This window comes from Argentina silus, assembly GCF_951799395.1.
Source record: "Argentina silus genome assembly, chromosome: 2".
In the NCBI taxonomy this organism is placed as follows: Eukaryota; Metazoa; Chordata; class Actinopteri; order Argentiniformes; family Argentinidae; genus Argentina; species Argentina silus.
The window spans coordinates 6,782,110-6,807,895 of NC_139656.1; the positions used below are offsets into that span (position 1 = coordinate 6,782,110).

The window sequence follows — 25,786 nt, forward strand, 5'->3', positions numbered from 1 at the left end:
AATGTAAGTTGCTTTGGATAAAAGTGTCAGCTAAATGGCATATATTATTATATTATTATATAAAAGACTTATATTGTAATGACAACCTGATCCACACAGTGTGTAATTGATTCCTATGCAAATCAGAGACCCTATAAAAACAAAGATATTAATTCCATAATTACATGAACTATTATCATTGCATTAAGATGGACTCAATTCAACTTATTGAGTGATTTGTTGATGACATAGCAAAGGGTCTGAATACTGATGTACATGAGGTATTTCTGCATTTCAATTTGAATAAATTTACTGAAATTTCAAAAAACTTGTTTTTCGCTTTGTCATTCTGGGGTATTGTGTGTGGATTGATGGCAAATTATTTTAATTCAATCCATTTTAAATTGAGTCTATAACACAACAAAATACTTTCTCAATGCACTGTAGATAAAGAAGTATGAAGGAAGAATCCACCTGCCCTGGTCCCAGACTGAAACACTATTTCTCAGCAGAGGCACCCAAGCAGACAAATTGGCCTACTTCAGCCACCACACAAACACAACGCATGTACAAACTCACTCTCATGCGCTGCACACACACACACACACACACACTCACTCACTCTCATAAGCTGAGACTGATAAAAACAGGTGAAGTTTGGATTCTGGTTTACACTCCCCTCTATCCTATGAAAAACCACATGAACATGTGAATAGGAGTGAGTTGGAGAAATGTGAATATTGACAGAGAAGTAACAGAGGGTGAGGTGGTGTCAGGAGACTTTGGCTACTACCAGAGATCGCCATGGTTTCAGAGCTTTCCTCCCCAATTGGTTTTTACTCATACATGCTTTCATCTCCTCACGTTTGGACTGCAATGCCCTGCCACCTGCTCAACAAACTACACGTACAAAACTCTGCTGCCTGTCTCCTCATATCCACCCCCGGCCGCCATTACACCACCCTTGTACTCCAGGACCTCCACTGGCTACTTGTCCATCAAAGGGTTGACTTTAAATTCCTGCTCCTCACTTACATGGCTCTACCCCAGCCTATCTGTCTGAGCTCCTCATGCCATATTGCTCCATCTGCTCCCTCCACTCCACTGACTCTCACTCCACTGACTTGGCCTCCTCCTCCACCAGACTCTGCACTACGGGTGACAAAGCTTTCTCATCTGTTGCTCCTCGCCTGTGGAATGCTCTCCCCCACAATGTCAGAACTGCTGACAGTGTTCACTCTTTTAAGACCTTCCTAAAAACCCACATGTTCAGACAGGTTTTTAATGTATAGGTTCTGTGTTCTGTGACTGTCCATGAGGAAGCACTATACGGATTTATAAGAGAAGATACAGCAAAAGGATTTCTGTGTGTGTGTGTGTGTGTGTGTGTGTGTGTGTGTGTGTGTGTGTGTGTGTGTGTCTCCAGCTTACTGTGTTAAGTACATAGCTGAAAAGATACAGAAGGTCGCTCTCTAGTGGCAGTATGTGTTATCACAGTCAATTATCTCCTCAAATCCAAGAAGAGGTGCAACGATTTTTTCTTGAAATCTCCCAGGAAAAGCAGGTTCATTGATAAACAAAATATATTTCTATATAGTCTCACTCTTTCTCTCCTTGTCTCACTTTTACCCATCCACCTTCCACTAATTTGTGTCTTGTTCTCTCCTCTCTCCCCATTTCTTCCCTCTTTCAGTCTTTACAACCCCTCACTATATTCCCTGTCTCCCTTCATTCTCTTTTTGCTCTCTTTCCTCCATCTCTCCACTTGTTAAATTCCCTCACTTTCTCCCTGTATCTCTCTGTAGATCTGACAGTGATGCAGCACTTCTAAGTGGGTCACACACTGTGTGTGTGTGTGTGTGTGTGTGAGAGAGAGAGAGAGAGAGAGAGAGAGAGAGTGTGTGTGTGTCTTTCCTCAGAGAAAGCCCTACACAAACACACACACACACACAGAAACCTCAGCATCTTCTTTACATTTGACAGATTTGTGTCATTTGTAGGTTATATATCTGTGCACTGTTGGTGTTCATTTTACATATGCTTGCCATCTTGCTGTGTGTGTGTGTGTGTGTGTGTGTGTGTGTGTGTGTGTGTGTGTGTGTGTGTGTGTGTGTGTGCGTGCGCGCGTGCATTCCCATGAGCGTGTAGTGTAGCAAATGCAGTCCTTGCGCACATCTGAGCAACTGTTTTGATTGGATGAGACAGTCAGACTGTGGTGAAAGTGGAGGGTATTCCACTGGGCTCTATCCAATCACAGACTGTTACCATGCAGGTAGCACACACGCACACACACACACACACAGTCACACATACATACATACACACACCCACCCACCCACCCAATCCCACTTTGGGTCCCCTCACTTTCTTTTGGCTTATGTCCCCCTTGTAGGGGCTACCCCTCTGTGACTGCGTCACACAGACACAGACACAGACACACACACACACACACACACACACTCAAAATCTGTTTTCTCTAGCCATATATCTCAGTATGAATGGTGTAGTGTTGTATTGTTATGATGCTGTCTGTTTTTAACTTTTAACTTTTTTTTGTGCCTTTATGTTACTCCTGCCTGCAAACTAAATTTTCCTCTGGGATAAATAATCTGATCTGTGTGTGTGTGTGTGAGTGAGTGAGAGAGAGAGAGAGAGAGAGAGAGAGAGAGAAAGTGAAAGGGAAAGGGAAAGGATGAGAGAAATAGACAGAAAAGGGGGAGAGAAAAAGGAGAGGCATATCAGACCACAGAATGATTGGCACACATGATGAAATCGTCCCAGAGATCAAGAGATCAAATAACAAGACAACGACCATCGTGTAGACAGAGATCTGTGATCGCTGGTTGCAGTCGCCTATCTCTGCAGTAGCTCGTAAAAGACACGCCCCTTTGTATCTTGTGATTGACAAGTCTGGTCCCGAGACAGCGGGACTGCTAGTCACGCTCTCGCTAGGCAAATGAGCCGCGCTCGGGCCGAGCGGGTGCCCATGTGGACAGGCACCATGCCTTGTTGTTCTGATCGCTCATTGGCCCACTCACATCGACATGTTTTAATGCGCTGCGGGCCAGGGGTGACTTTAAAACTCGGAGAGTGGATTGGAATGGATCACGCGGACCGGATCGCTCCCTCAGCGCTTGTAGTGCCAAGAAATAATGTGGCGCAGTGTTATTCCAGCGATTGATTTTAAATGTACCAACACATATTTTTTGTTTACTCTTGGACTAACGGTACCTCCCATAGTGCGCGCAGCAGGGATAATCCCGGTGTTGAATCCTGCTGCCATCCCAACATAATGTGTATATCCCTTTCGTGTTTTGTTTGGGTTTGTAGTAACAGGGAGGGGTAGAAACGTGGAGGGCGGGCCCAGCCTGGTATGCCATTCGACTTGTTGTGTATTCCCGTGCTCGCATCGCCATCTTGTTGCAATCCCTCTTTTACGATTTATCTGGGGTTATCTGGATATATTTCCCACTCTTTTATAGGGGAAGAGAGGTAGAATCAAAGTGCGTGTTTGGGTTAACCGCGCTCACGTACTCCCTGGGGACTTCGACTGCGCTTTTTTCTTCTGTCCCGGGTGACCGGGTAGCCTACCGTGAGGGGCGCGCGCGATGAGCATCGATACTCTTCTGGAGGCGGCCAGATATCTGGAATGGCAAGCCCAGCAGCAACAACAGATCGCACGTGGTAAGGCGGGGGTATAGCCTACCGGAGAGGAAACGGAGGGTTGCGGGAGTGAGGACATCAGTATCGTAACTACCGTTGAAACTGGCTTGTTTAGTTAAGGGGGGCTACTATAAAACGGTCATGCATCCGCCCAAGGGAAACACCGTTTTCGAACAGTATCCGTTGCCCTTTATCGGATAATAATAGAGAAATGCAACGCATGTAATATCGTCTCTACTCTGCCCAGTGCATATATTTGTATCTTTCTCAGTAAGGGAACAGGAGGTATTTTTCTAACTCGGTTTCCGGGTTAATTCCTTGCTATATATAGCCTTGCTGTTGCCTCCTACTATGTTAGCTGTGTGGGGTGGGGTGGGGTGGGGGGAGAGGAGAGAAGAGAAGAGAAGAGAGAAACCACTGGCTACCTTGCTTCAGTCAACTGACAGATCGTCGCGCGTAGCCTTTCCAATGTTGCTGGTTACTATAACGCGACTACCATCGCCGATCACATGGTTACTTTGTTATCAGCACTGAATCGATCAGACTCTTTGATGTGCAAAAACAGTAGTGCACTCAGTATTTTAACAAGCGGTTTGCTCTAGTTTAAGGTCAGATCAGTTGTTGAAGCGGACAGTGTCTGGTCGGTAGGGCGGTGGCAGAAGCCTAGAGGTTTTTACATAATGCTCTGACATTGCTCAGCTATCTTATGACACTCCTGGGCGGGCCTACCCTACTCCCGTTCGCTGGAGTAATTTCCTTCAAGAGAACGTGTGCGTATGTGAAAATATAACAGCAGGATGTTGATTTATACAGGGTTTGTAAACTGATTTGTAAACCACTGTTTTCCCCGTGTAAAATTGGCATGTTTAACGCCACATAAGATATTGGCGTGGGCTTTTTGTTTCACTAATATGGTGACGTGTCAGTTAATCTACACCCCCCTAGCGGCAAATAGACTGCATACCGCGTGGCCTAGGACCCGCCCCTTGACAACCACGTGCGTACGCCCCCACCCCGTCCAGCCCACTGACTGGCGCGCGGGTCACAGTGGGAGGAAAGTAGGGCAACCCCCCCCCTCTCCCCCTCCGTCATGCAGAAGTTATGTAATTTACGTTTGCGTGCTTTTCCAATCTGTAGCATGGCTGAATAGAAACTCTGTGTGTGCACGTGTGTCTTTGCGAACAAAGCCCACATGCCTCTTGAGTTCTTTATATACCGAAGAGAGAGAGCGGGATCAGGGTTTTTGAGAACTGTAGTGTGGTTGTCTAGCCTGCCCTTCCCACCCGTCTCATATGATCACTAGGAGTAGAATCATCATCACCCTGGATATCACACAATGAAGGCTGTTGCAATCCAGCAGTAGTCTATAGTCTCCCTCTCTGTCCTCTGCTAAGATCTGGTCCTCTACCATTCTCCTCAAACATCTACATTTCCCCCTATGGATTTTAAAGTGAATGGATTGGTGTGAGAAATGTGATGGGAGTTCCATCTTCGAGCTCGTGATTACATCAATCCAGAGCTTTTAAATGTGTGTGTGGGAGTCAATGAGTGCACAGTCCGAGGAGAGGGCTAGAGAATCTGAAGGCAGCCCGGGTTAAGTTTTCACTAACTGCCATATGGACTCTGCACTATGACCACAAGGTCATAGTGTGTGTGTGTGTGTGTGTGTGTGTGTGTGTGTGTGTGTGTGTGTCAAGGGACAGTGTGTGTTCTCCTTCCACATGTGCATAGGTGTGTCTGTCTCTACCTATGCACAGTTTGCTTTCGTATTGTGTGTGTTTGCAAGTTGGTTTGATAACTAAAACTGAAGCACAAGTGATCTCTGTATGTCATAGCATTGGTGTGTGAGAAATCACTGGCATTTTCTGCCTGTAATGTTGCTGTATCCATGGTTGTCATGGATTTTTTTAGTATGATTGTCTGTGCATCCATATTTATGGATGTTCGTGTGTGCATGTGTGCCAGCACCGCAGTGTTTGGTGTGTAATGATGCACTGCCATGTGTTGTCATGGCGCCAGCTCTAAATGACACAGCTCAGTTGTTCCTTGACAACCTACCCCTCCCCATTCAACAATCTGACCTATCACAGTGCTGGAGTAAAGGCTCTCTGGACACTCCTTGACAACCAAACAGTCCAATCACAGGGCAGATGTAGGGACTTAAGCCAGTCAGAGCACAGATGTACGGTTTCAGACACAAACCCTTTCCTCACGTCCCACTGGTCTGTCTCCTTCTCGGATGACATCATCCCTCGTGTGCGTGTGTGCGTGTGTGTGTGTGTGTGTGTGTGTGTGTGTGTGTGTCTTCATTTTTTTAAAGAACAGATTGTGAAACCAGGCAATCCCTATTTCACAGACTGCATTTCATTTTGTATCCTTAGATGAAATTTAGGTGGCAGTTTTCCACATGTCTAACCCTCATCTTCTCCTCTTTCTCTTCTCTCCGTCCCCCGTCCCTTATCTTCTTTCTTTCTCATCCTTTCCTCTCACCCGTCATCCTCCTCATCTTTCTCTTTGCTTCATCCTTTTCTCCTCTTCCCCTTCTATCGCTTTTCCTTCTGTTCTTCCTCTCCTCTTTCACAGAGGAAGAGCAACGTAGAGACACGGCGAGTCTCTTCAGCAGAGAGGCAGAATCGAGGCGAGTAGAGGTCGTGACCTCTCCAGCCCAGCCAATCAGAATCAACCATGTCACATGGGGAGAAGATTCCCTTCGTCAGCACCAGCACCCCTCTCCTGCCCCTCTTCCTCCACCACCTCCCTCTCTCCCTCCCCCTCAAGTCCCAATTGCTGTCATCCCCATGGTCCCTGTCGTCACAGCAACGGCATCAGTACCGCCCCTTCCACTTGTCACACCAATTGCGGCCACGGCAACCTCACTCAACATCAACTCACCGGTAAAGGAGGGCTCCCCCCCCCCTCAGCATCAACCAATCCCACACCATCTGATGTGCGCTGCCCAGGTAAAGGCAGAGCCTAATGTGCTGACGCCTCAGACTGGCAGCAGTCCTATCCAATCACAGCCTCAGATTCAGATTCCTTACCCAACCTCCATCATCAAAACCACTGCCGCCGGGTCCCAGCATGCATTGCTTCCCCAGCCAACAACGCCTCCTCAATCTCGTCCCAATGGAATGTCCATGGAGGACATGAGAGGGATGGACATGAAGAGACGACCAGGAGGGTGAGTGTGTGAGTGTGTGTGTGTGTGTGTGTGTGAGAGAGAGAGAGAGAAACATAGACAGAAAAGGGTGAGAGAAAAGAGAGTAAAAGGGAGAGGCATATCTAACCACTGAATGATTTAAAAGTAGCACACATGATGAAATCATCCCAGAGATCAAGAGATCAAATAACAAGACAACGACCATCGTGTAGACAGAGATCTGTGATCGCTGGTTGCTGTCGCCTGTCTCTGCAGTAGCTCGTAAAAGACACGCCCCTTTGTATCTTGTGATTGTTTTTGTGTTTATGATGAAAGAGTCTGTCTGTCTCTCGCTCTATATCTTTATTAATTGATAGTTTTGTCTGTGTTTCAGAGCGGGAACCAGAGAGGTGCACAACAAGCTGGAGAAGAACAGGTTGGTCAAGATGAGCACACTCACACACGCCCTGTGTCCGCAGACCGTTTTTTTTCATGATCCTGCCGTCAAAATAGCAGGAGCAAACTAACATGTTGTCAAACTGTTTCTAAAAGCTCTCCTCCTCGCCTCCCTCTCTCCAGGCGAGCACACCTCAAGGAGTGTTTTGAGACACTGAAGAAGAATGTTCCAAACGTGGACGAGAAGAAAACGTCCAACCTCAGCGTCCTCCGCAGCGCCCTGCGCTACATACAGGTACGTTCCCCCCGAATTCCCTCAATTTTCCCCATTCATTTTGCCAATGTTGCATTTTCATTTTCCACTGAATGCTGAGGAATCTGCTTATAGAGTGTCTGGATATCTCTAAGGTATTATTTGTGCAGTAATGCTGAGTCTGATACTCAAGGTCTGCAATGCAGTGCTTGCTGGGTTTCAGTTGCCCTTGGTTCATGATTAGTCATTTTAGCCAATTGGACACCAATTTGTCAGATGCTCCACTCATCTGGCTTCACCAGATGTTGTCTTAAAACCAACAGACACTGCAGCCCACTGTAGTAATTGTTGTTTGGCCTAGAGTGGTGGGGGAAGTGTGTGTACATTTGTATGTGTGTATTCTTCTTGGTGTGTGTGTGTGTGTGTGTGCCCATGATGTGGCTTTGCACTGGTTGGTGGTATCAAGTTGGATTGCTGGTCAGCAACATACTCCTTTCTCCGTCTGAAACCACTCATCTTTAGCTTAACACATTAACTCAACAGTAAGATCGGTTAGGGTCGGACATTTACATTTATGGCATTTAGCAGACGCCTTTATCCAAAGCAACTTACAACAAATACATTTGTTGAAGTCAGTGAATCATCTATCCATCAGTCATCATAAGATAAAGTAATCAATGGTCAGACCAGGGGCCATAGGCAGTCACAATGCTAGAAGAAGGATTTTTTTTTTAATGGGAGAGAAACTTGTACAGAGGGGAGTGGGGGTGAAGAGGTCTTTAGGAGGGGGTGAAGAGGTCTTTAGGAGGGACCGTTAAGATGTAGCCTAAAGACATGGGTCTTTTGTCTACGGCGGAAGATTGATAGTGGACGATATCCACATTTTCTTAGCCTTGATACTACTTTAGAAAATGTCACTATATACGATAATATTGTTGAAGTAAGACAGAGCTACAGTGCATAGTGTAAATAGTCTGGTGAAACAAAGAGACATGTCTTCAATGCTAGACTGCACTTGTAGTTATGCACGTCTGGTATTTTAAGCACTTTTACAGACTATTGTCTAAGATGACAATATCACGATTTGTTCCAAATATCACCATATTTGATAATAGGGCCAATCCTAAAATCATTGATTTAAACTGACTCAACCTGAATGTCGAGATTTTATTCTCTAAAGGTATCTGTAGACAATATCTCTCCATATCCATCTTGTCTACTTTTCCTTTCTCTCTCTCTCTCCTTCTCCATTCTCCAATTGCACCCTTTTTTCTCTCTCTCCTCCGCTCTCTCTTTCTCCCTCCCTCTGCGGGCCACGTGAGCTATAAGCACATGGCTAGCGCGAGTCTGGTGACGTCACCCCCCCTCCTCCCCCCTCCTCCTCCCCCCTCCCTCACAGCAGTGTGAGAGGGAGACACACAGTGAGCGTGCTGTTCAGCTGCTGCTGCTGCACATGGCCAGCAGATCATCTGAGGGGAGATCTGTCTCCACGGCAATGAGAGGGGGCTGTTGAGCAGTGATGGTGGCTCTACCTCTCGCTTTTTCTCATTTTGTCTCTCTCTATCCCCTTCTGTCTCCCTGCCCGTTTTCATTCCCTCTCTTTGTATCTCTCTCTCTCTCTCTCTCTCTCTCTCTCTCTCTCTCTCATGTCTTGTCTCCCCCCTGCCTCTGGTCTCTGGCCTTTAGCACACTCTGTAACCATGGAGACAGGCAGCAGGTGGTCAATGCACTGCAGGAGGTCCTGTTCCTCACTGTTTGTCTGTATGATGCGAGAATATATGTTTGTGTCTGTGCGTCCATGTACCGTGCGTTTGTGTGCTTCCTGGCTGCTCCCAGGAGCCCATTGCACCTCTATCACAGCAATAACGCAGACAAAACCAGTCAAAAATGAGAAAGATAATGATGATGAAGGCCACGGAGAAAGGTTGAGGAGCGTTACTGTAGCAAACAGGACAGCACACCACACCTTGTTACTGGCACCTCGATGGGAGGTTGTGGCCAGGACACCACCACCACCCTAGTGATAGATGGAGAATGGGGGGAGGAGGAAGATGAACGGAAGAGAGAGAGGAGGGGGGGATGGGTGTCCAGGGAACCATTGAGGGGGTAGGAGGAAGATGGAAGTGGGGGGATGGAGGGAGAGGTGGTGCACCAGACTGGAAAACACTCAATCACATCACCCCTTATGTGGAATTACCTCTTTGTATCATCCAATTAGATCCCTCCTTGTAGACTGTTATACTACGCTCTCCTGCTCAAGTGCCCAAATCCATGTGGATGTTGTTGCCAAGGAAACAGCTATGGGTGGCAGCTGTTTCCGTGGTGATTTGTTGGGGGACTCACTGGTTGTGTCTGGTGTGTTTGAGACACAAGACGATGAGATGAGATGTGCATTACACACACACACACACACACACACACACACACACACACACACACTATATTGTTAGTCTGTCGTATTGTGGTATCCAGTCATGATCAGAGCTATACGACAAGCATGTATAGTGGAGAATAGACCCAGCCTTCTGTTTCACCTGAGATGTAAAGAGAATGGGGGGTTTTAGTCGTGTGTCTAGTTGTGTGTTATGCTGTGTTGAGCTGGGATTTGCGGCAGACTTGCACCCAGACGGACCCAGATCAGGCTAATCCTGATCACTGGAGCAGAAAAACACACACACACACACACACACACACACACACACACACACACACACACACACACACACACACAGGTCTGCTGAAAGAAGAAGTCGAGTTTGTTTAGAGTTAGAAGGGTTTAGGGTGGCTGGTGGAAGTGGTTAGAGTGCAGTGTGTTTGGAGGGGTGGGGAGGGAAACTGGCCTGGCGTGCGGACTGCAGAGAGTAAACAGATTTGCTCACTCAACTGAGTGTCCTGTAGTAGGATCATGTGGCCCCATATGCTCTCTCTCTTTCCCACTCTTCTTCCCCTCTCCCCCTCTCTCGTTCTCCCCCCCCCTCTCTCTCTCTCTGTAGTAATCTGTGTTAAGGTCTTTAGCCTCTCGTCCTCTTTGCCTGTTCTGGTGTTCCTGTGTCAGCTGACCAACATCAAAACTGGGTCAGCGAGCCATTTGTCTGCGTGACTACTGCTCCCCCTCCCTCCCTCCCTCCCTCCCTCTCTCTCTCTGTCTTTCCTTCATTCCCTCGCTAATGACATTACTCTTTTACTCCTCTCTCTTTCTCACCATGTGGAGGGCTTTTTGTCTCATGGTACACACACACACACACACACACACACACACATACTTTATGGTAATCTGTTGTCAGCTGACGCGGTTGGGGCGTTTGGCTGATGTGATTGGCTAGAACAGGAGCTTTGGAATGTTTACTCTCTTCAGACTCCACCCTCTCCTGTCATAGCGATGATTTCCAGGAAATTACTGTAGCAGAGTGACACAGAGGTGTGTGTGTGTGTGTGTGTGTGTGTGTGTGTGTGTGTGTGTGTGTGTGTGTGTGTGTGTGTGTGTGTGTGTGGGTGTGGGTCGGTGTGGGTGTGGGTCGGTGTGTGTGGGTGTGTGTAGGAACTAGGATGAATAGTACTCTGAGGGAGTTCTATTGTTGATTAGAAACTCTTTCTAACCACAACCCAGGCTTGTGCTCAGAGCGGGTTAAAGGGGTAGTTCACTTTTTTACAACTTATAGTCGAGTGAGTGGGATCAAGAGACAGTTCAACATTTATGGCCAAATCACCTCCAAGTAACGACCAACCAAGTCAGAAAGTTAATTTGAGTTGATTTGGCCATGCAATATTTAACTTTCTCTTAATTCGGTGGCTAAAGCATCTGCCCCACTTCCTCATTCAGAATATAAAGGGTAAGGAGAAGGAATAAGAGGATAAGGAGTGTGTGTGTGTGTGTGTGTGTGTGTGCGTCTCTCATGATAAGTTTGTCTCCCCCTTAGACTCTGAAGCGGAAGGAGAAGGAGTATGAACATGAGATGGAGCGTTTGGCCAGGGAGAAGATCGCCACCCAGCAGAGACTAGCCGAGCTGAAGAACGAGCTGAGCCAGTGTATGGATGTCATCGAGATAGACCGAGTCCTCAGACAGACTGTCCAACCAGAGGACGACCAGGCCTCCACTTCTACAGCCTCAGGTACACACACACACACACACACACATATGTACGCGAACACACAGCCACACACACATACAGACTAAAGTCCTACGAATAAGTAATCTCTCTCCTTATCTTTCAGAAGGAGAGGATATCTTCGACCAGGATATTGATGAAGACATATCCCCTCCTCCACCCTCCTCCATGCCCAAACCCCCTCCCCTAATCCTGCAGGCCCAATCACTACTCACTCCTCACCTGTCAATCCAGCACACATCCCCCACCCTCTCTGGCGTTCTGACCACCGTGTCCCCCTCTGGCCCCCCTCCACCTCAGGCCATAGCCCCTGCCCCTATGTCCCACCCTCTCCACCCTCCCACCGTCCATGTTCAGTCTGTCATATCCCATGCCGTGTCCCACCCGTCTGTCATCCAGGCTGTCAATCACGTCCTTCCAGCCAATCACAAACACCTGACACACATCGCTCCTTCTCCTGGTCCCGCCTCCTCCACCCCTCAGCCGATAACGACCGCCGCCGCTGCCCATCAGCCAATGACTGCTCAGCCCATTGGACATATCACCGTACACCCTGTAGCCCACCTGGGGGGTCCTTTACCGCCCCACCTCCCAGGTCTCTACCCCCAGGGGGTGTCTGTCTCCCAGTCTACTATGGTGGGTCACATCACCCACACCTTCACCCACCACACCTTGCCTCACGTCCAGGCTAACCCCCATGCTAACGGGGGCCAGATGAACGGAGCGGCCGTGCCCAGCCAGGGGAGCTCGTCCCTGGGGAAGCCCACGACTGTGCTGGCCCACCACCACCATCCCCAGCTTATGGGACAGACCACCGTCCTCAACCCCGTCACCATGGTGACCGTTCCGCCCTTCCCCGTCAGCACGCTCAAACTGGCCTGAGACAGAGAGCGAGAGAGAAGAATTGCAGGAGGGAAGGAGGGATGGAGAGATGGAGAGACAGAGCTAAAGCATTGTTAAACAGCAGTAGGACTAAAGAGGGGAGAGGAGGAAGGAGAGCAGGAGAAAGAGCTGAACCATTGATCGTCACTGGGACTGAAAGACCACCAGGATCAGACTTTCACAGAGTTTCTAACAGCAACACCAGAACATTCCTGACAGATATGAACTTATTCTCTGTGGACTCAAATGAACAAAAAAGACTAACTGTTCTTGTGGACGACTCCTACTACCACGTCTGTTGTTGGCACAGATCTAGGATCAGTTTACCCGTCCCCAATTCTAATCTTAACCATGAACTAACCTTAGATCAGAGTCTAGGGGCTACTTCATCCTACTCTACTGTACCCACATCATGTGCAGGGTGAACAATCCCACAAGGCCATTGGTGTGAGCACTCACACACACACACACACACACACACATACACACACACACGTGACTGTAATGTGTCTCTGCTGCAGACATTAATTCTCTTTCATTCCCCCTCTCTTCTCCCCTCCTCAGAAGCACTAAGATAAAAATGAATCTTCACTCAGGCATCAGGGGTGCTACCTGTACATTCACTTATTCATTTCTTCATTCGTTTAAAAAAACATTACGACAACAGAAATATTAAGAGAAAGTCATGTGAGATCAGAGCATTGCAGTAGTTCTGTCATGTAGTACTGTGTATCAAATAATGTCATTTGGATGAGACAAATGCCCAGTGGTCATTGTCTCTGTGATATGATGTCACTTGGGTGTGTTAGAGAGAGAGAGAGAGTGTGTGTGTGTGTGTGTGTGTGTGAGAGAGAGTGTGTGTGTGAGAGTGTGTGTGTGAGAGAGAGAGAGAGAGAGAAAAAGAAAGAAAGAAAGAGACCCTAGTCTCTCTACTACATCCCAATAGCCCCCTCTGCTGCCACATCACAGCCACCTCATACTGGTATAAGCACTTGGGGCAGTAGAGAGTACAATGCATACTCACAGTGTGTGTGAGAGTGAGAAAGTGAGAGGGTGTGTGTCTGTGCGTGTGCGTGCGTGCGTGCATGCGCGTGTTTTGTTACACGACACGCCCTTTTGCCAGCCTGTGTGTATGTCAGTGTGTTCTAGTCACCATCAGTTACATTATGTATGTAAGCAATGTCATAAGGTCCTACAGGTTGTTTTCACTGTGTGTATGACTATTCAGTATGTTTTATATTATACAATATGGTTAAACCTACTGTACCTGGTGCATGGTTCTGTTTATTTTGTAGCATTTGCCCTGTGCATGTTGGAGTGTATGTATGTGTGTCAGAGGGTTTTTTTATACAAAGTGATATATGGTGTGAATGTGTAATCATGTGTAGAACACTTGGCTTCAGCCTGAACACTGTGACAACCTTGTTGACACAAACAAACACACACACAATGAGTGAGAAAAGCACTGTGTCATTTTTCTTTGTGTTTAAGTTTTCCTGTGTGAGGAGAGACTGAGATGTGGAGAGAAAAAGTAAAAAACTGAAAAAAAAAGTGCTATTTTCTCTTAATTTGAGTTTTCTAATATGTGTATGTATGTTTTTGTATACGTGTGATTGTATGCACGTTTTTGCATATACGTGTCTGTATTTTAAGATTTTACCCTTGCCTGTTTTTGCATGTAGATTGCTGTTTAGTTTCTGTTTCAATGTTGATTTTGTAAGTTTCTTTATTTCTGGGACCATGTACAATAATGTATGATGTGGGCGGGATCTTAGACCTCATGCTACATTGATATTATATATGAATATAAAAACAGATGTTTTCCCTATGGAGAAAGTTTAAGTTATATAGCGCCTGTACATTTTGGGCTGCCTTTTAGATCTAACTGTCCACTATGTTTAAAATAACAACAATAATGAAAACACATTAATGATGAGAAGAATTATGCTGAAAAAATAATAATGAAGATTCTTAATAAATCTTATTACATTTACAACACTGTTTGTGCCTCTTCTTTCTCTATCCTCAGTTGTCAATGCTCTCATTTCAGATCCACTAAACGTTACGTTTTCATCTATAGCAAGTCACCATGTTAGTTCAGGCTGCCACCCGACACCAACACAGGTCTGGAAGCAATAAAGACTTTGCAACAACAGCACACTCTCCAGCATTTCTTTATTTCACCTCCTCTTACAAAGCAACAGAAACATTAGCGATCTGAACAGTCAAAGGACGAATCCTTCCTTGTCTTGTCTCTTTAGTTACCTAGAAGGCTAAATGACCAATAAGGTGAGTGAGGATGTCATATCTCTTCCTTCCCTGTTTTGTTTATCTCCTCCCTTCTTTCCTGTCTTCTGCCTTTTGTCCTTTCATTTCCATGATGCTAGCCCCCCCCCCCCCCCCCCCCATCTTCTGGGCAGTTGTGTAGATCTGAGAGGATTGGAATGGGTATAAGCAACCACCTTGTCATCTGGTTTACCTCTAGCTGGGCTGGGACATTTGCCATATTGCTTACACCTATCCTTCTTCTCAGATCTACTCAAGTGTCTAGGGGGAAAGGGCTGGGGGTCCATTTGGAATAAGGTGCCCCTCTGATGCTTCAAAGGTAGGAAAGGGAAATAGTGGAGGCGGGTAGGGCTTGTGGGTAATCAGTAGCCTCCTTTCTGGCCGTGCTGCATCTGGTCCTGGATCCTCTCCAAAACCTCCTGCATTCTCCTCAGCTAGAGAGAGAGAGGAGGGAAGGAGAGAGAATGAGGGAGTGAGAGAGAAAGAAGGGAAGGAGGGTTGCAGACAGAGAGAGTAGAGGGAGAGAGAGGCAGAGAGGAATACATGGGATCAAGTTTTCTAGATACAGTACTATATATTGCGGTCTAAGGTGTTGGTCTTAATGAGAGTGTTGTGTGTGTTTCACCTCTTCATCTTTCTCCCAGATGACTCTCTCTGTTTGGCTGTCAACCGGGGCCAAGGGAAGGGGGAAATCCCCACTCTCCGACTGAATCTTATCACGCAGACTAACACACACACACACACACACACACACACACACACACACACACACACGTAATACTGTACAGTTTGTAAATGTTTCTGTGTTGTGTTTTCACTGTCCTGGCACCCCGCTGGTGGAACGAGCTTCCCACTGATGTCATGACTGCAGAGTCACTACCCAAAAATCTTCTAGCATTGTGACTGCCAATGGCCCCTGGTCCTAGCATAGATTAATTTTTCTTATGATGACTGATGGATAGATGATTCACTTACATAGACAAATGTATTTGTTGTAAGTCGCTTTGGATAAATGCGTCTGCTAAATGCCGTAAATGTAAACGTAAATGTTGTGTGAGAGAATGTATGTTTCTACACACCTGCGTTTTTTCTCCTGCACCACCATGCGGGTCATGTTCTGGATACACTGGGCTCTGTAGTTCTCATAGTGCGTCTCTCGTGTCACGTCCTTCAGGTCCTGCATGTGTGTTCTCACCAGCATGTTCCTCAGCATCAGGAAGTCTGAGTGAGCAGGGTTCTCCACTGCCAACACAACGCACAACCTTAAGAAACCCTGACACATCCATACCAATGAAAAGCCCCACGTTTTCATTTGGTCATTTCAGGAACTGTATTAAAACTCGATTTGAAAAGTACTGAAAACAATTGATAAGTCAGATTCATTGTCATGAGGATTTGTGGCGTGTGTGTGTGTCTGTGTTGTACCGTCCACCACGCCCCAGGGGTAGAGACGGCCCCTGAACTTGCGGCCTTTGCTCTCCATCTGCAGATTACTGCCAATCACTGCGAATGGAATACTGTCCTAGAGAGCGAGAGAGAGAGAGAGAGAGATATGGGGCCACATGATCATGAGAGGAGGGAGGAGCATAAAGTATAAAACAGAACATGAAAGAACTCCAAAACAACACACACATCCCCCAACAAACACCCCTCTAGCCCCCCCACCGCTGAGTCAGAGCGCAACATTACAGAATGTTCAGGGAGATAAAACAGACATGACATCTTCTCTCATGATAGAGAGGTATGTCAGATCTACACATTACATTTCTATCTGCAGCATTCTGAATGTTACGCCCCACTGACCGCTGCTGGCCTCACCTTGAGCTGCTGGTCCTGCAGTCTGAACTCCTCATCCTCGTCAGAGTCACACTCGGGGAACTGGTAGATATTAATCCCAAAATGCTCAATCTCCTCTCGGATCTGTACAGACACACGCACACACACAGCAGCACAGGTATAGACTAGCATTATAACGCAGATATAGAACAGCAATAAAAGAGCATCGCAAATGTATAGAGTATGGGTATACCGTACAACAACTAGAAACAACATACAGTGTTAGCAAATAGCAAATGTAGAGAAAGGTCAGCAAAGGGGTGACGGGTGTGTGTTTGAAGTGAGTGGCTAGGTGGTAACCCCATCATCTTCTCGACCCTCTGGTTCAATAAACCCCCTCTTAGGCTTATCCTGTTTGCTCTTATGAGCCACACTCGAGGCCGCCGCCAATCTGATTCCTCCCGAAGGCGCTAACTCCTTACATCTCTTCCCGTCTATAAAGGAGCCTGCCGCGGTCTTGAATGCATCGAATCCCTCTTCCGAAGCTCGGAGTGGCATACTCAGGTGGCGATGCAGGTCGGGGGAGGGCCAGAGTTCCTACAGTGGTCATGTGTGTGTGGCCAAGTGTGCGTATTTTGGGTGACCGGCCAGGTGTGAGTAGTCTCTTACCTTCAGTTTTATCCTGCGGACCTCCGTGGGTGTGAGGCTGTCAGCTTTGGCCAGAACAGGCACAATGTTGACTTTCTCATGTAGAGCTCTCATACACTCCACATCCAACGGCCTGAGACTGAGGACCCACACACACACACACACACACACACACACAAAACATATACAGTTGTGTGAGTGTGTGTAGTTTGAGCATGTGTGTAATGTAACTGTGTGAAGTGTGGGTGGGTGTCAGGCCTCTTACCCGTGGCCAAAGGGGGAAATGAAGTAGAGGCAGCAGTGGACTCTGTTATCTTTGATGTTCTTCCTGTTTAATCCGCTCTCATCTCTGAAGTACTGCTCAAACTGCTGGTCGACGTAGTCCTCTACGTCCTTCCAGCTACAGAGAAAGCACATAAGACCAAGAGTTATCACACAATGTAAAGAGCTATGGGTTTGAGAAAGGCACAAGTGATACTGTAGATACGAATCATTATCATCAGGTCAACAACACCTCTCTTTATTGTTGACGGCGTCTCCGAAGCCTGGTGTGTCTACGATGGTGAGTCTGAGTTTCACTCCCTTCTCCTCGATGCCTATGGTGTTTCTGGTGATGTACACCGTCTGTGTGATCCGCTCTACAGACACACAGGCACAGGCACAGGCACAGGCACAGGCACAGGGACAGGCACAGGCACAGGCACAGGGACGGACAGGCACAGGGACAGGCACAGGGACAGGGACAGGGACAGGCACAGGGACAGGCACAGGGACAGGCACAGGGACAGGCACAGGCACAGGCACAGGGACAGGCACAGGCACAGGCACAGGGAGAGGCACAGGCACAAAGAGAGAAAGGCACATGTGAGATCAAAGCATCCGCTCAATTTGAAGCAATTTCATACATCAACCTGTACAATCATGTTACATGTCAATACCGAACAAAGCACTGTGTGGTAGGTAACCCTAACCCTGAAGGAAGAATCTGCCAGTCTCACCCTCTGCATTCAGCACCTTCCTGTCTTTGTAGAGGTCTGTGAGGAACAGACTGTTGATCAGAGTGGATTTACCCAGACCAGACTCCCCTAGAGAGAGAAGGAGATCATTATAGTCGTAATGACAGATGAACAGCTTAAACGACCAGTGGACTAGTAAAAGTTAAAGTTTGTACAGCGATAATGCTTAACAGATCTCTCACCTGCTACCATGAGTGTAAAGGCAAAACCCTTCTTTACTGACTTCCTGTGGACCTGGTTGGGCAGAGTGGCAAAGCCCACATACTCCTTATCCTGGTCCTGTAAGGGGATAAAGAGGAATACAGTATGAGATGATTTCACACACACCCGGCCCAGAATATCCGCACACAAACGCAGCCCACATCATCCCCTCTCACCCACCTCAGCAGAGTCGTAGGGGTCGAAGCGCCCCCAGGGGCTGCGTGGTATTGAGGAGCTGCGTGATATTGAGGGGCTGAGGGGGGAGTCCAGGGAGCCCCGGGAGGACAGCTGGTACCTCCTATGCTGCAGGGACTGAAACTCTGTCTCTAGAGGGGCACGGCTCGGCCTGGGAGGGACCAAGGGTGCACTGGAGGGGGTGCAAGGGGTGGGGCGGGGGAGTAAGGGCGACCCGGGGGCTTTAGGGGGTTGCCCAGTCCCAATCGCAGTTCCTTCGGGCTCCCGGTCGATGATGGGGGTCTGCCGGCCTGGTAGTGCGTGTTGCTCTCCAGCCCGGGGAGGAGGCGGCAGGTCTCTCATCGTGTAGGCCAGCTCTGCATCCTCTGGGTCCTCTATGGACAACTGGGACAGCACAGAGAGATGCTATATGTCAATGAGAGCACTGGCGTCTGACTCTTTGGGAGTAATAGAACACTTTCTAGGGTATCCATAACATAACAAATAGATCATCACACCTGGGATGATGAAATGACCATGTTGGTTTCATGTAACCTGCTCTCTCTCAGTGGCCACATATGGGTGGGAATGAGGAGAGGAGGCCATTCATGAATACCGAGACTTATACTACTAGACTTATACACTAATTAATGGGGTGGGACACAATAGTCTTCAATGGCTTCCTCTCCTTGATCAACTGGTGATAACAAATCCCCCATGACACTTCCACCACACTTCTTTCACCTGACTCCCAAATGGCCAAGCATATGCTTCCTGGTATATTAGTTTACCCCATCTTCACACATGACCCCTGAACTTGGAAGAGAGGGGGGGGAGGTCCCCCCACTTAAAAACTGATTCCAGCACCCCTATTATGATTCCATTATGTCATTAGAGAGCACTGTATCCATGTGGCTAAGCAGGTTAGGAGCAGCAAGGCAAAACAGAGCAGGCAGGGTGAGGAGGACATAGACTCCATACTATCGCACCACCAGTATGAGCATCAGGAAAGTGGGAGGCTTCAAATTGGGCCTAGTACTAGTAGTGAACATAATCTAGCATCACTCTCTTTCTTTGTCTCTCTCCCTCTCTCTCACTGGTTGCTAACAAGTGCAGGTTCCAGCTCACTATGATGGAGACTGATGCATCTAATCTCCTATGTTACCCTGTCATGAAAAGTGTGCCAATGACAAAAATGTTATGCTAACTCATACTGTCCAACAAACATCCACAAACATCTCTCTCTCACACACAGATGCAGATCAACTCTAACCTACAGAGCAATTTATGCAACAGTTACATAAGTTACTCTACAGCCTGTCAATCACAGCACTGTCAGTGTGCCTCTCTTAGACAAACAATCTTGCTCATTCTCCCTTGTGTCTGGATGAAATAGAGGGAGCTGAGGAGAATGAGCACCCCCAGTCCCCTTAATAGGCTATCAGCCTGGTCATAACAGGCCCAACGTCCTACCTGTCACCTCTCATTACCCACAAACCCCTGCAGCAGGCTTAACCCTACCTAATACTCTGATCTCCAGTAACAGGGTGGGGGGTTGGAAGTTTAAATCTAACACACACACACAATCTACTATACAGATTAGACTATTATGAAAACATTTGTGTAGCCAAAGGTCCTACCTCATTGTCTGAACAGGGTGCAGATTAGAGACCAGAAGGAAGAGGGTAGAGAATACACATCAATGGGGAGAAAAAGGTTCTGTTTTCCCCAATAAGGAGTTCATTTTGATAAACTCTTTTGAACATTTACCAATATTCATCTATAAATTATCGATTTATGAGTAGGCATACAACGATGATTAGGCCTCATTGGTATGGTAAGGCTACGGTTTAATGTTAATTACATATACACAATGCACAAAACACTTCGCCAGAGACATTAGGAAAAGGCCTTTATGGTTTTAAAGCTAGAGGTAATTGTTTTAATACTCTTTTTCAGTAGCCCTATATCAATTCACATCACACACCGTGTAAAAGGCACAAGTTGCCGCATTTCTAAGGTAGAACGTTACCTCTTTTGAAGCTGCGAAACCTGACTGGGGAAGACATGTGGTCCATGTCGCCAACTTGTCATCGGACGACAGGTGGATCCCGTATCCGTTAAAACACTTCCTTCGTGCGGAATTGTGTAAATGGCAATGCTGATTAATCTACAAGAAGCACTTTCTCTTTTGGTAATACGGCGATAACGCTAGAAGAATTACTAATATCAATAAAGTGTGGATAGACAGACGCTGCGCAAGGCACACTTTGATTGCGGTGGACTGAGGTAATGCGTGGGGATTCGGAGCATACAGAAGCTGCCCACTGATACGGGGTCATCAATTACACACTGTGGATTAGGCTGTCACTACCAACTGAAGAAATTTCATAATTTTCTCTTGATTCTGACAAACTCCCTAGTCCCAGTAGGTGACAAGCATAACATGGTGCAGCTACCGCTATTCTTCACACTAGGGATGGTGCAGAAACTGCATTGCATGTGCTGGATTTGCACTAAACTTAATGCTTTGTAGTCAAACAAAATAAACACATTTCCAGCCACTTTATTTGTTGTATCACTTGAATTCATTATTGCAAACACAACTATAGATGTGAAATAGATTTTTCATTAAGGGATTCTCTTTGGCCACTCGTATATAGACCACTTATATAGACCACAGTGTATAATCAGAGACCCTATGAAAACAAAGATATTAATTCTGAAATCACATTACAACTGTTATCCTTGCACTCCTTGCAATCCTTGAATTGAGATGGACTCAATTCAACTTACTGAGTGACTTGTTGATGACAGTTTTGCATTTGAGCTAATTTTAGGAGTGTCATAACAAAGGGGGTGAATACTTATTGACTCAAGACATTTCAGCTTTTCATTTTTAATTAATTAGAAAACATTTCTAAAAAATAACTTCACTGACAAAAAACATACATTAAATGTATTTTAAAGTCAGGTTGTAACACAACAAAATGTGGAAAAAGTCCAGGGGGGTAAATACTTACTGAAGGCACTGTATATACATTGAAAAAGGCAGATTTTATTTAGCTTCTGATTTTATTCCAGCAGCCGTGAATGCATCATACTAAGGATACTTTGATACCAAAAGCCTCCTGGGTCAGATTGAAAAGTGTCAGAAGTCATAATCCTAGGAGATGATGAAAAGAATTGATAAATGATACATGTTCAAACAAGCAAATGCTCTAAAAGGTTAGAAATTCCTATAAGCCATTGTAGATCTTGTAATACAGTATTAAGTACATTTCTATTAATGTACATTTACAGGTAATATTATACATATAATCAAATTCCTGTTTTAAATGCATTTCACGACTCAACACACTTTACAAGGATAAAACAAGGATGTGTGTGTGTGTGTGTGTGTGTGTGTGTGTGTGTGTGTGTGTGTGTGTGTGTGTGTGTGCGCGCGCTTACTTCATCAGTGCATTGGTTGTTGCACAGCCACTGGGCTCTATAGTTTTCATAGTGTACGTCCTGGGTCATGTCCTTCAGGTCCTGCATGTGTGTCCGCACCAGCATGTTCCTCAGGTGCACAAAGTCACTGTGGGCTGGGTTTTCCACTGCCAACACAACACACACCATCAGCACAGGAAGAAGGTTATTCAAACCTTTAAAGGTTATTCAAATAGAATGACAGCCATAGGAAAACATAGAAATTGTGACTGTGTATGTGTTCTGCTATGCACCTTCCACCACTCCCCAGGGGTAGAGACGGGCACGGAACCTCCTGCCGTTACAATCCACCACAGTGTTACTGCCTATCACAGCAAACGGAATACTCCTCTGAGAGAGGGAAGGAGAGAGATAGGGTGAAGAGCCAGCAAGAGAGAGGACGAGGCGGAGGACAGAGAGAGGGATGGAGAGGGGAAGAACAGAAGAGAAAGAAAGATGGAAGCAAAGCACACAATATGAGTATCACCATCACCTGCCAACCTCAGATATCAGACAGTCAGACAATGCCACAGTGCTGACTGCTGAACTAGATGTGGATCAACTTTGACTGACACCACTATGAGCCAGCTCTCACCTTCAGCTCCATGTCCTGTCTCCTGAAGTCCTCCTCCTCATCTGAGTCACAGTCAGGGAACTGGTAGATCTTTATCCTGTACTTATCCAATTCACTCAGAATCTATACTGACCGGGCCACACATAGGTACTGCTCAACATTTCAGTCGTCTGGCAGTATTAGTGATTACCTTCTTCTAGTCTCAAGTTACTGGGCGTGTTAAAAGATGTGAAAAGTCATGTTTTGTGTGGAAATTGGTAATTCATGTTTGAGTCTATGGAAATAGAGGAATATTGAGAGAAGCAGCGCAGTGATTGTTTTCCAGATCACAGTTACAGTCTCCCTCATGTCTCACCCTGCTTTTCTTGATCCTGATTTCAGTCTGTGTGAGGCTGTCAGCTTTGGCCAGCACAGGAATAATATTGACCTTCTCATGTAGAGCTTTCATACACTCCACATCCAATGGCTTCAGACTAGGAGAGAAAGAAGCAGCACGTCCAGCAAACACATAGAAATCGTACAAAAAAGTAGCTAGATACTATTTGAACAGTGCAAAAAACACAAATGCGGGCGCTGGTGGGGGTGCTGGTACTAGAGGGTGTGTCTGAAATATTGATGCTATTTTCAAGGCCAGAATTCTCAGTGCACCTGATAGTGGTGTTGTTAAAAGGTTGGGCTTAAATTATTAAATTATCGGGAGGTGTGTTGACGGTGTGACTTGATGATAGCCAATCAGAATGCTAGTCTAAATCATTTAAAACCCCAAAAACTTAACAGGATTCTATAGACTACAATTTGGTAATGAACACGCCTCTATGACCGCTACTCCACCCACCTTAGTGCAGATGAGCCAGTGTTGCAGCGCAGTGGTAATTTCACCTGTTACTGCCGACACAAATTGCGAATACGCCTGAATTTGGATTTGCGTCTGTTTTATGCCGGCTCTCTTCTAACATTACTTCACTTAATGCTGCAGTAATGATGTCATATAACTTCAGTCAGACACTGTGTGTGTGTGTGTGTGTGTGTGTTTGTTTGTGTATATAGTGAGTGTGTGTCAGCCCTCTTACCCGTGGCCATAGGGAGAGATGAAGTAGAGGCAGCAGTGGACCCTGTTATCCTGGAGGTGCTTGCGGTTCAGACCAATCTCATCCTTGCGATAAACTTCAAACTGACGGTCAATGTAGTCAGACACCATCTTCCAGCTACAACGACACACATATGGGGAAAACATCTGATGTGAGCGCAGAAACAGAGGCACACGTGTGTGCGCACACACACACAAGTCTTATGGAGAACTGCTGACAATCCTGTAGCTCTTCAGATGACTCTAGAGCAGTATCAGACAGTATCAGACAGTATCTGGCCCTGTGTTCTATTAGTACCTCTCTGAGTTGTCGAGGGCTTCTCCAAACCCTGGTGTGTCTACGATGGTGAGTCTGAGTTTCACTCCCTTCTCCTCAATGGCCACTGTGTTCTTAGTGATGCCCACAGTCTTCTCTGGACAAAAACACACAACACTTTTCAAGGAAAGTCATTTTCAACATTGCACACAAACCAAATAATCTAAGTACAGTAGATATGGGGCCAGTAGAGTTTAAGGACTTCTTTAGGTAATCTTTTTTTTTTAACAAAAAGAGATGTCACTCCATTTCTAATGGAAGACCACTTGAAGCCACCAGTTTCACTAGATGCTAAATTTGACTTAACAGTCCTACCTGGGCCATCGTGCACCTCCCTGTCCTTGTAGAGGTCTGTGAGGAAGAGACTGTTGACCAGAGTTGATTTTCCCAGACCAGACTCACCTAGAGAGAAAAGAGCAAGGGGGAGGTGGAAGGGAGAGAGAGGCTGTACAGACCCTGTTCATACTTGCTGAATACTTCTCAGTAGTAGAAACCGATCCAAATTCCCATCATGTCATTCCTAATAGGGTGATATGACAGTGATAAACTAGATATTGCATGAATTCCTGAGTGCCATTCCCCTATCCTCACCTATGACCATCAGTGTGAACTCAAAGCCCTTCTTCACTGACTTCCTGTGGATCTGGTTGGGCAGAGTGGCAATGCCCACATACTCCTTATCCTGGTCCTGCAGGGGTTAATGAAAAGATAACAAGATAGATAACTACCCGAAATAAAGTCAGGAAACAGAGGATATGCATTGCCTAAACATATTATAGCAGCTCAGAAGCCAATCAATTATTATTAGGTGATTGGCCTATAAGGGCTCTTTAAACTGGTCCTGCAAATGTTTGCCACCACCAGGAGCGGGATGAATTGGTCTGGCTTACATACTGATCTAAGGTAAGTTGTTGGTTTTTTTACCCCCAAAAAAAACCAAAAGGAGGGAAAGATGTTCACAGATCTGTTCCTTAGAACATTACCTCAGCAGAGTCATAAGGGTCGAGGCTTCCCCAGGGACTCTTGGGTCGCGGAGAGCGGGACAGAGTCTCAGAGGTGTAGGTGGTGGAAGTGGTCATCTGGTGGTCAGGGAGGGGGGAGGAGAAGCGAAAATATCTGGATGCTAACCGTGTGGCCCTGTCCCCTAGGCTTGAACTGTCCCCAGGGACGTCCCAAAGGTCCCTTGTGTCATCTAGCGATAGGCTGGAGAACTTGACAGGAGAGGGGGCGGTGGGAGGGGACATGTATGTCAGACAGAGAGAAGAGCCTAACTGGAGTGGTGTTCAGGATGTAACACAGGCCTATGAGGGTGCACAGAAAATACTTATTCCCAGCATTTATCCAGACCAGAAAATGGCACAAGATATGTTGTTAAACACTTCTGGGATCACTAAACAGCACTTGACCTGACCTGATGTCATAAAAACTATTTTCCTCATATCTTTCTTAAGAGGTCGTTTTGACTGTAGTATGTCCTACCTCTCCATCTGAGTGCAGTACAGTTAAGGTGGCAGAGGAGAGAGAGATAGATCGTCACATCCAGGATCAAGTGGTCACACATAGACCACATGGAAAGAAGGAAATAAAACGTTATTCAATACTACTTAAATTAACCACCAGGGGTCGACAGAGACTGTCAGATTTCATGATATGTTCGAATTCAAGCAGAAAAGGCATAGCAGGCTACGTTATTAACGTTACAGTAACTAACGTTAGCTACCTTGTAGATCCCCTTCGGTCTGTGTGCCTGGAGTGGGGAAATGGTAATACAATTAATGTAACCCAAAAAACAAAATGAAACTATTAGCTATAGCTTAC

At 46.4% G+C, this 25,786-nt stretch overlaps 3 protein-coding genes across 4 annotated transcripts; 1 reads left to right on the forward strand and 2 right to left on the reverse strand.

Annotated features, from left to right (window-relative positions):
- Positions 1-3,409: 3,409 nt before the first annotated feature.
- mntb (MAX network transcriptional repressor b) lies at positions 3,410-14,364 on the forward strand. Of its 2 annotated transcripts, none has more exons than XM_083664959.1 (6): positions 3,410-3,663; positions 6,226-6,823; positions 7,176-7,217; positions 7,361-7,472; positions 11,348-11,540; positions 11,644-14,364. In XM_083664959.1, exons 1-6 carry the CDS (start codon positions 3,588-3,590, stop codon positions 12,417-12,419), a joined length of 1,797 nt encoding a protein of 598 aa, XP_083521085.1. In that variant the 5' UTR covers positions 3,410-3,587; the 3' UTR covers positions 12,420-14,364. The 2 variants fall into 2 exon arrangements, with proteins under 2 accessions (XP_083521085.1, XP_083521086.1); XM_083664960.1 differs by having other exon boundaries at positions 11,647-14,364.
- Positions 14,365-15,067: 703 nt separating this feature from the next.
- Positions 15,068-19,059, reverse strand: septin4a (septin 4a; the record flags this gene model as incomplete). The annotated part of the gene is made up of 12 exons (XM_083694814.1): positions 15,068-15,139; positions 15,331-15,430; positions 15,785-15,947; positions 16,131-16,227; positions 16,524-16,625; positions 17,151-17,268; positions 17,395-17,529; positions 17,644-17,767; positions 18,128-18,214; positions 18,328-18,424; positions 18,527-18,946; positions 19,039-19,059. 12 exons carry the CDS (start codon positions 19,057-19,059, stop codon positions 15,068-15,070), a joined length of 1,536 nt encoding a protein of 511 aa, XP_083550940.1.
- A 2,612-nt stretch (positions 19,060-21,671) lies between these two features.
- On the reverse strand, positions 21,672-25,212 carry LOC310822480 (septin-4-like; the record flags this gene model as incomplete). The annotated part of the gene is made up of 10 exons (XM_083694827.1): positions 21,672-21,686; positions 21,974-22,119; positions 22,246-22,342; positions 22,587-22,688; positions 22,921-23,038; positions 23,636-23,770; positions 23,951-24,065; positions 24,284-24,370; positions 24,560-24,656; positions 24,952-25,212. The coding sequence occupies 10 exons, from the start codon at positions 25,210-25,212 to the stop codon at positions 21,672-21,674; spliced, it is 1,173 nt and encodes a 390-aa protein (XP_083550953.1).
- Between the last annotated feature and the right edge of the window lie 574 nt (positions 25,213-25,786).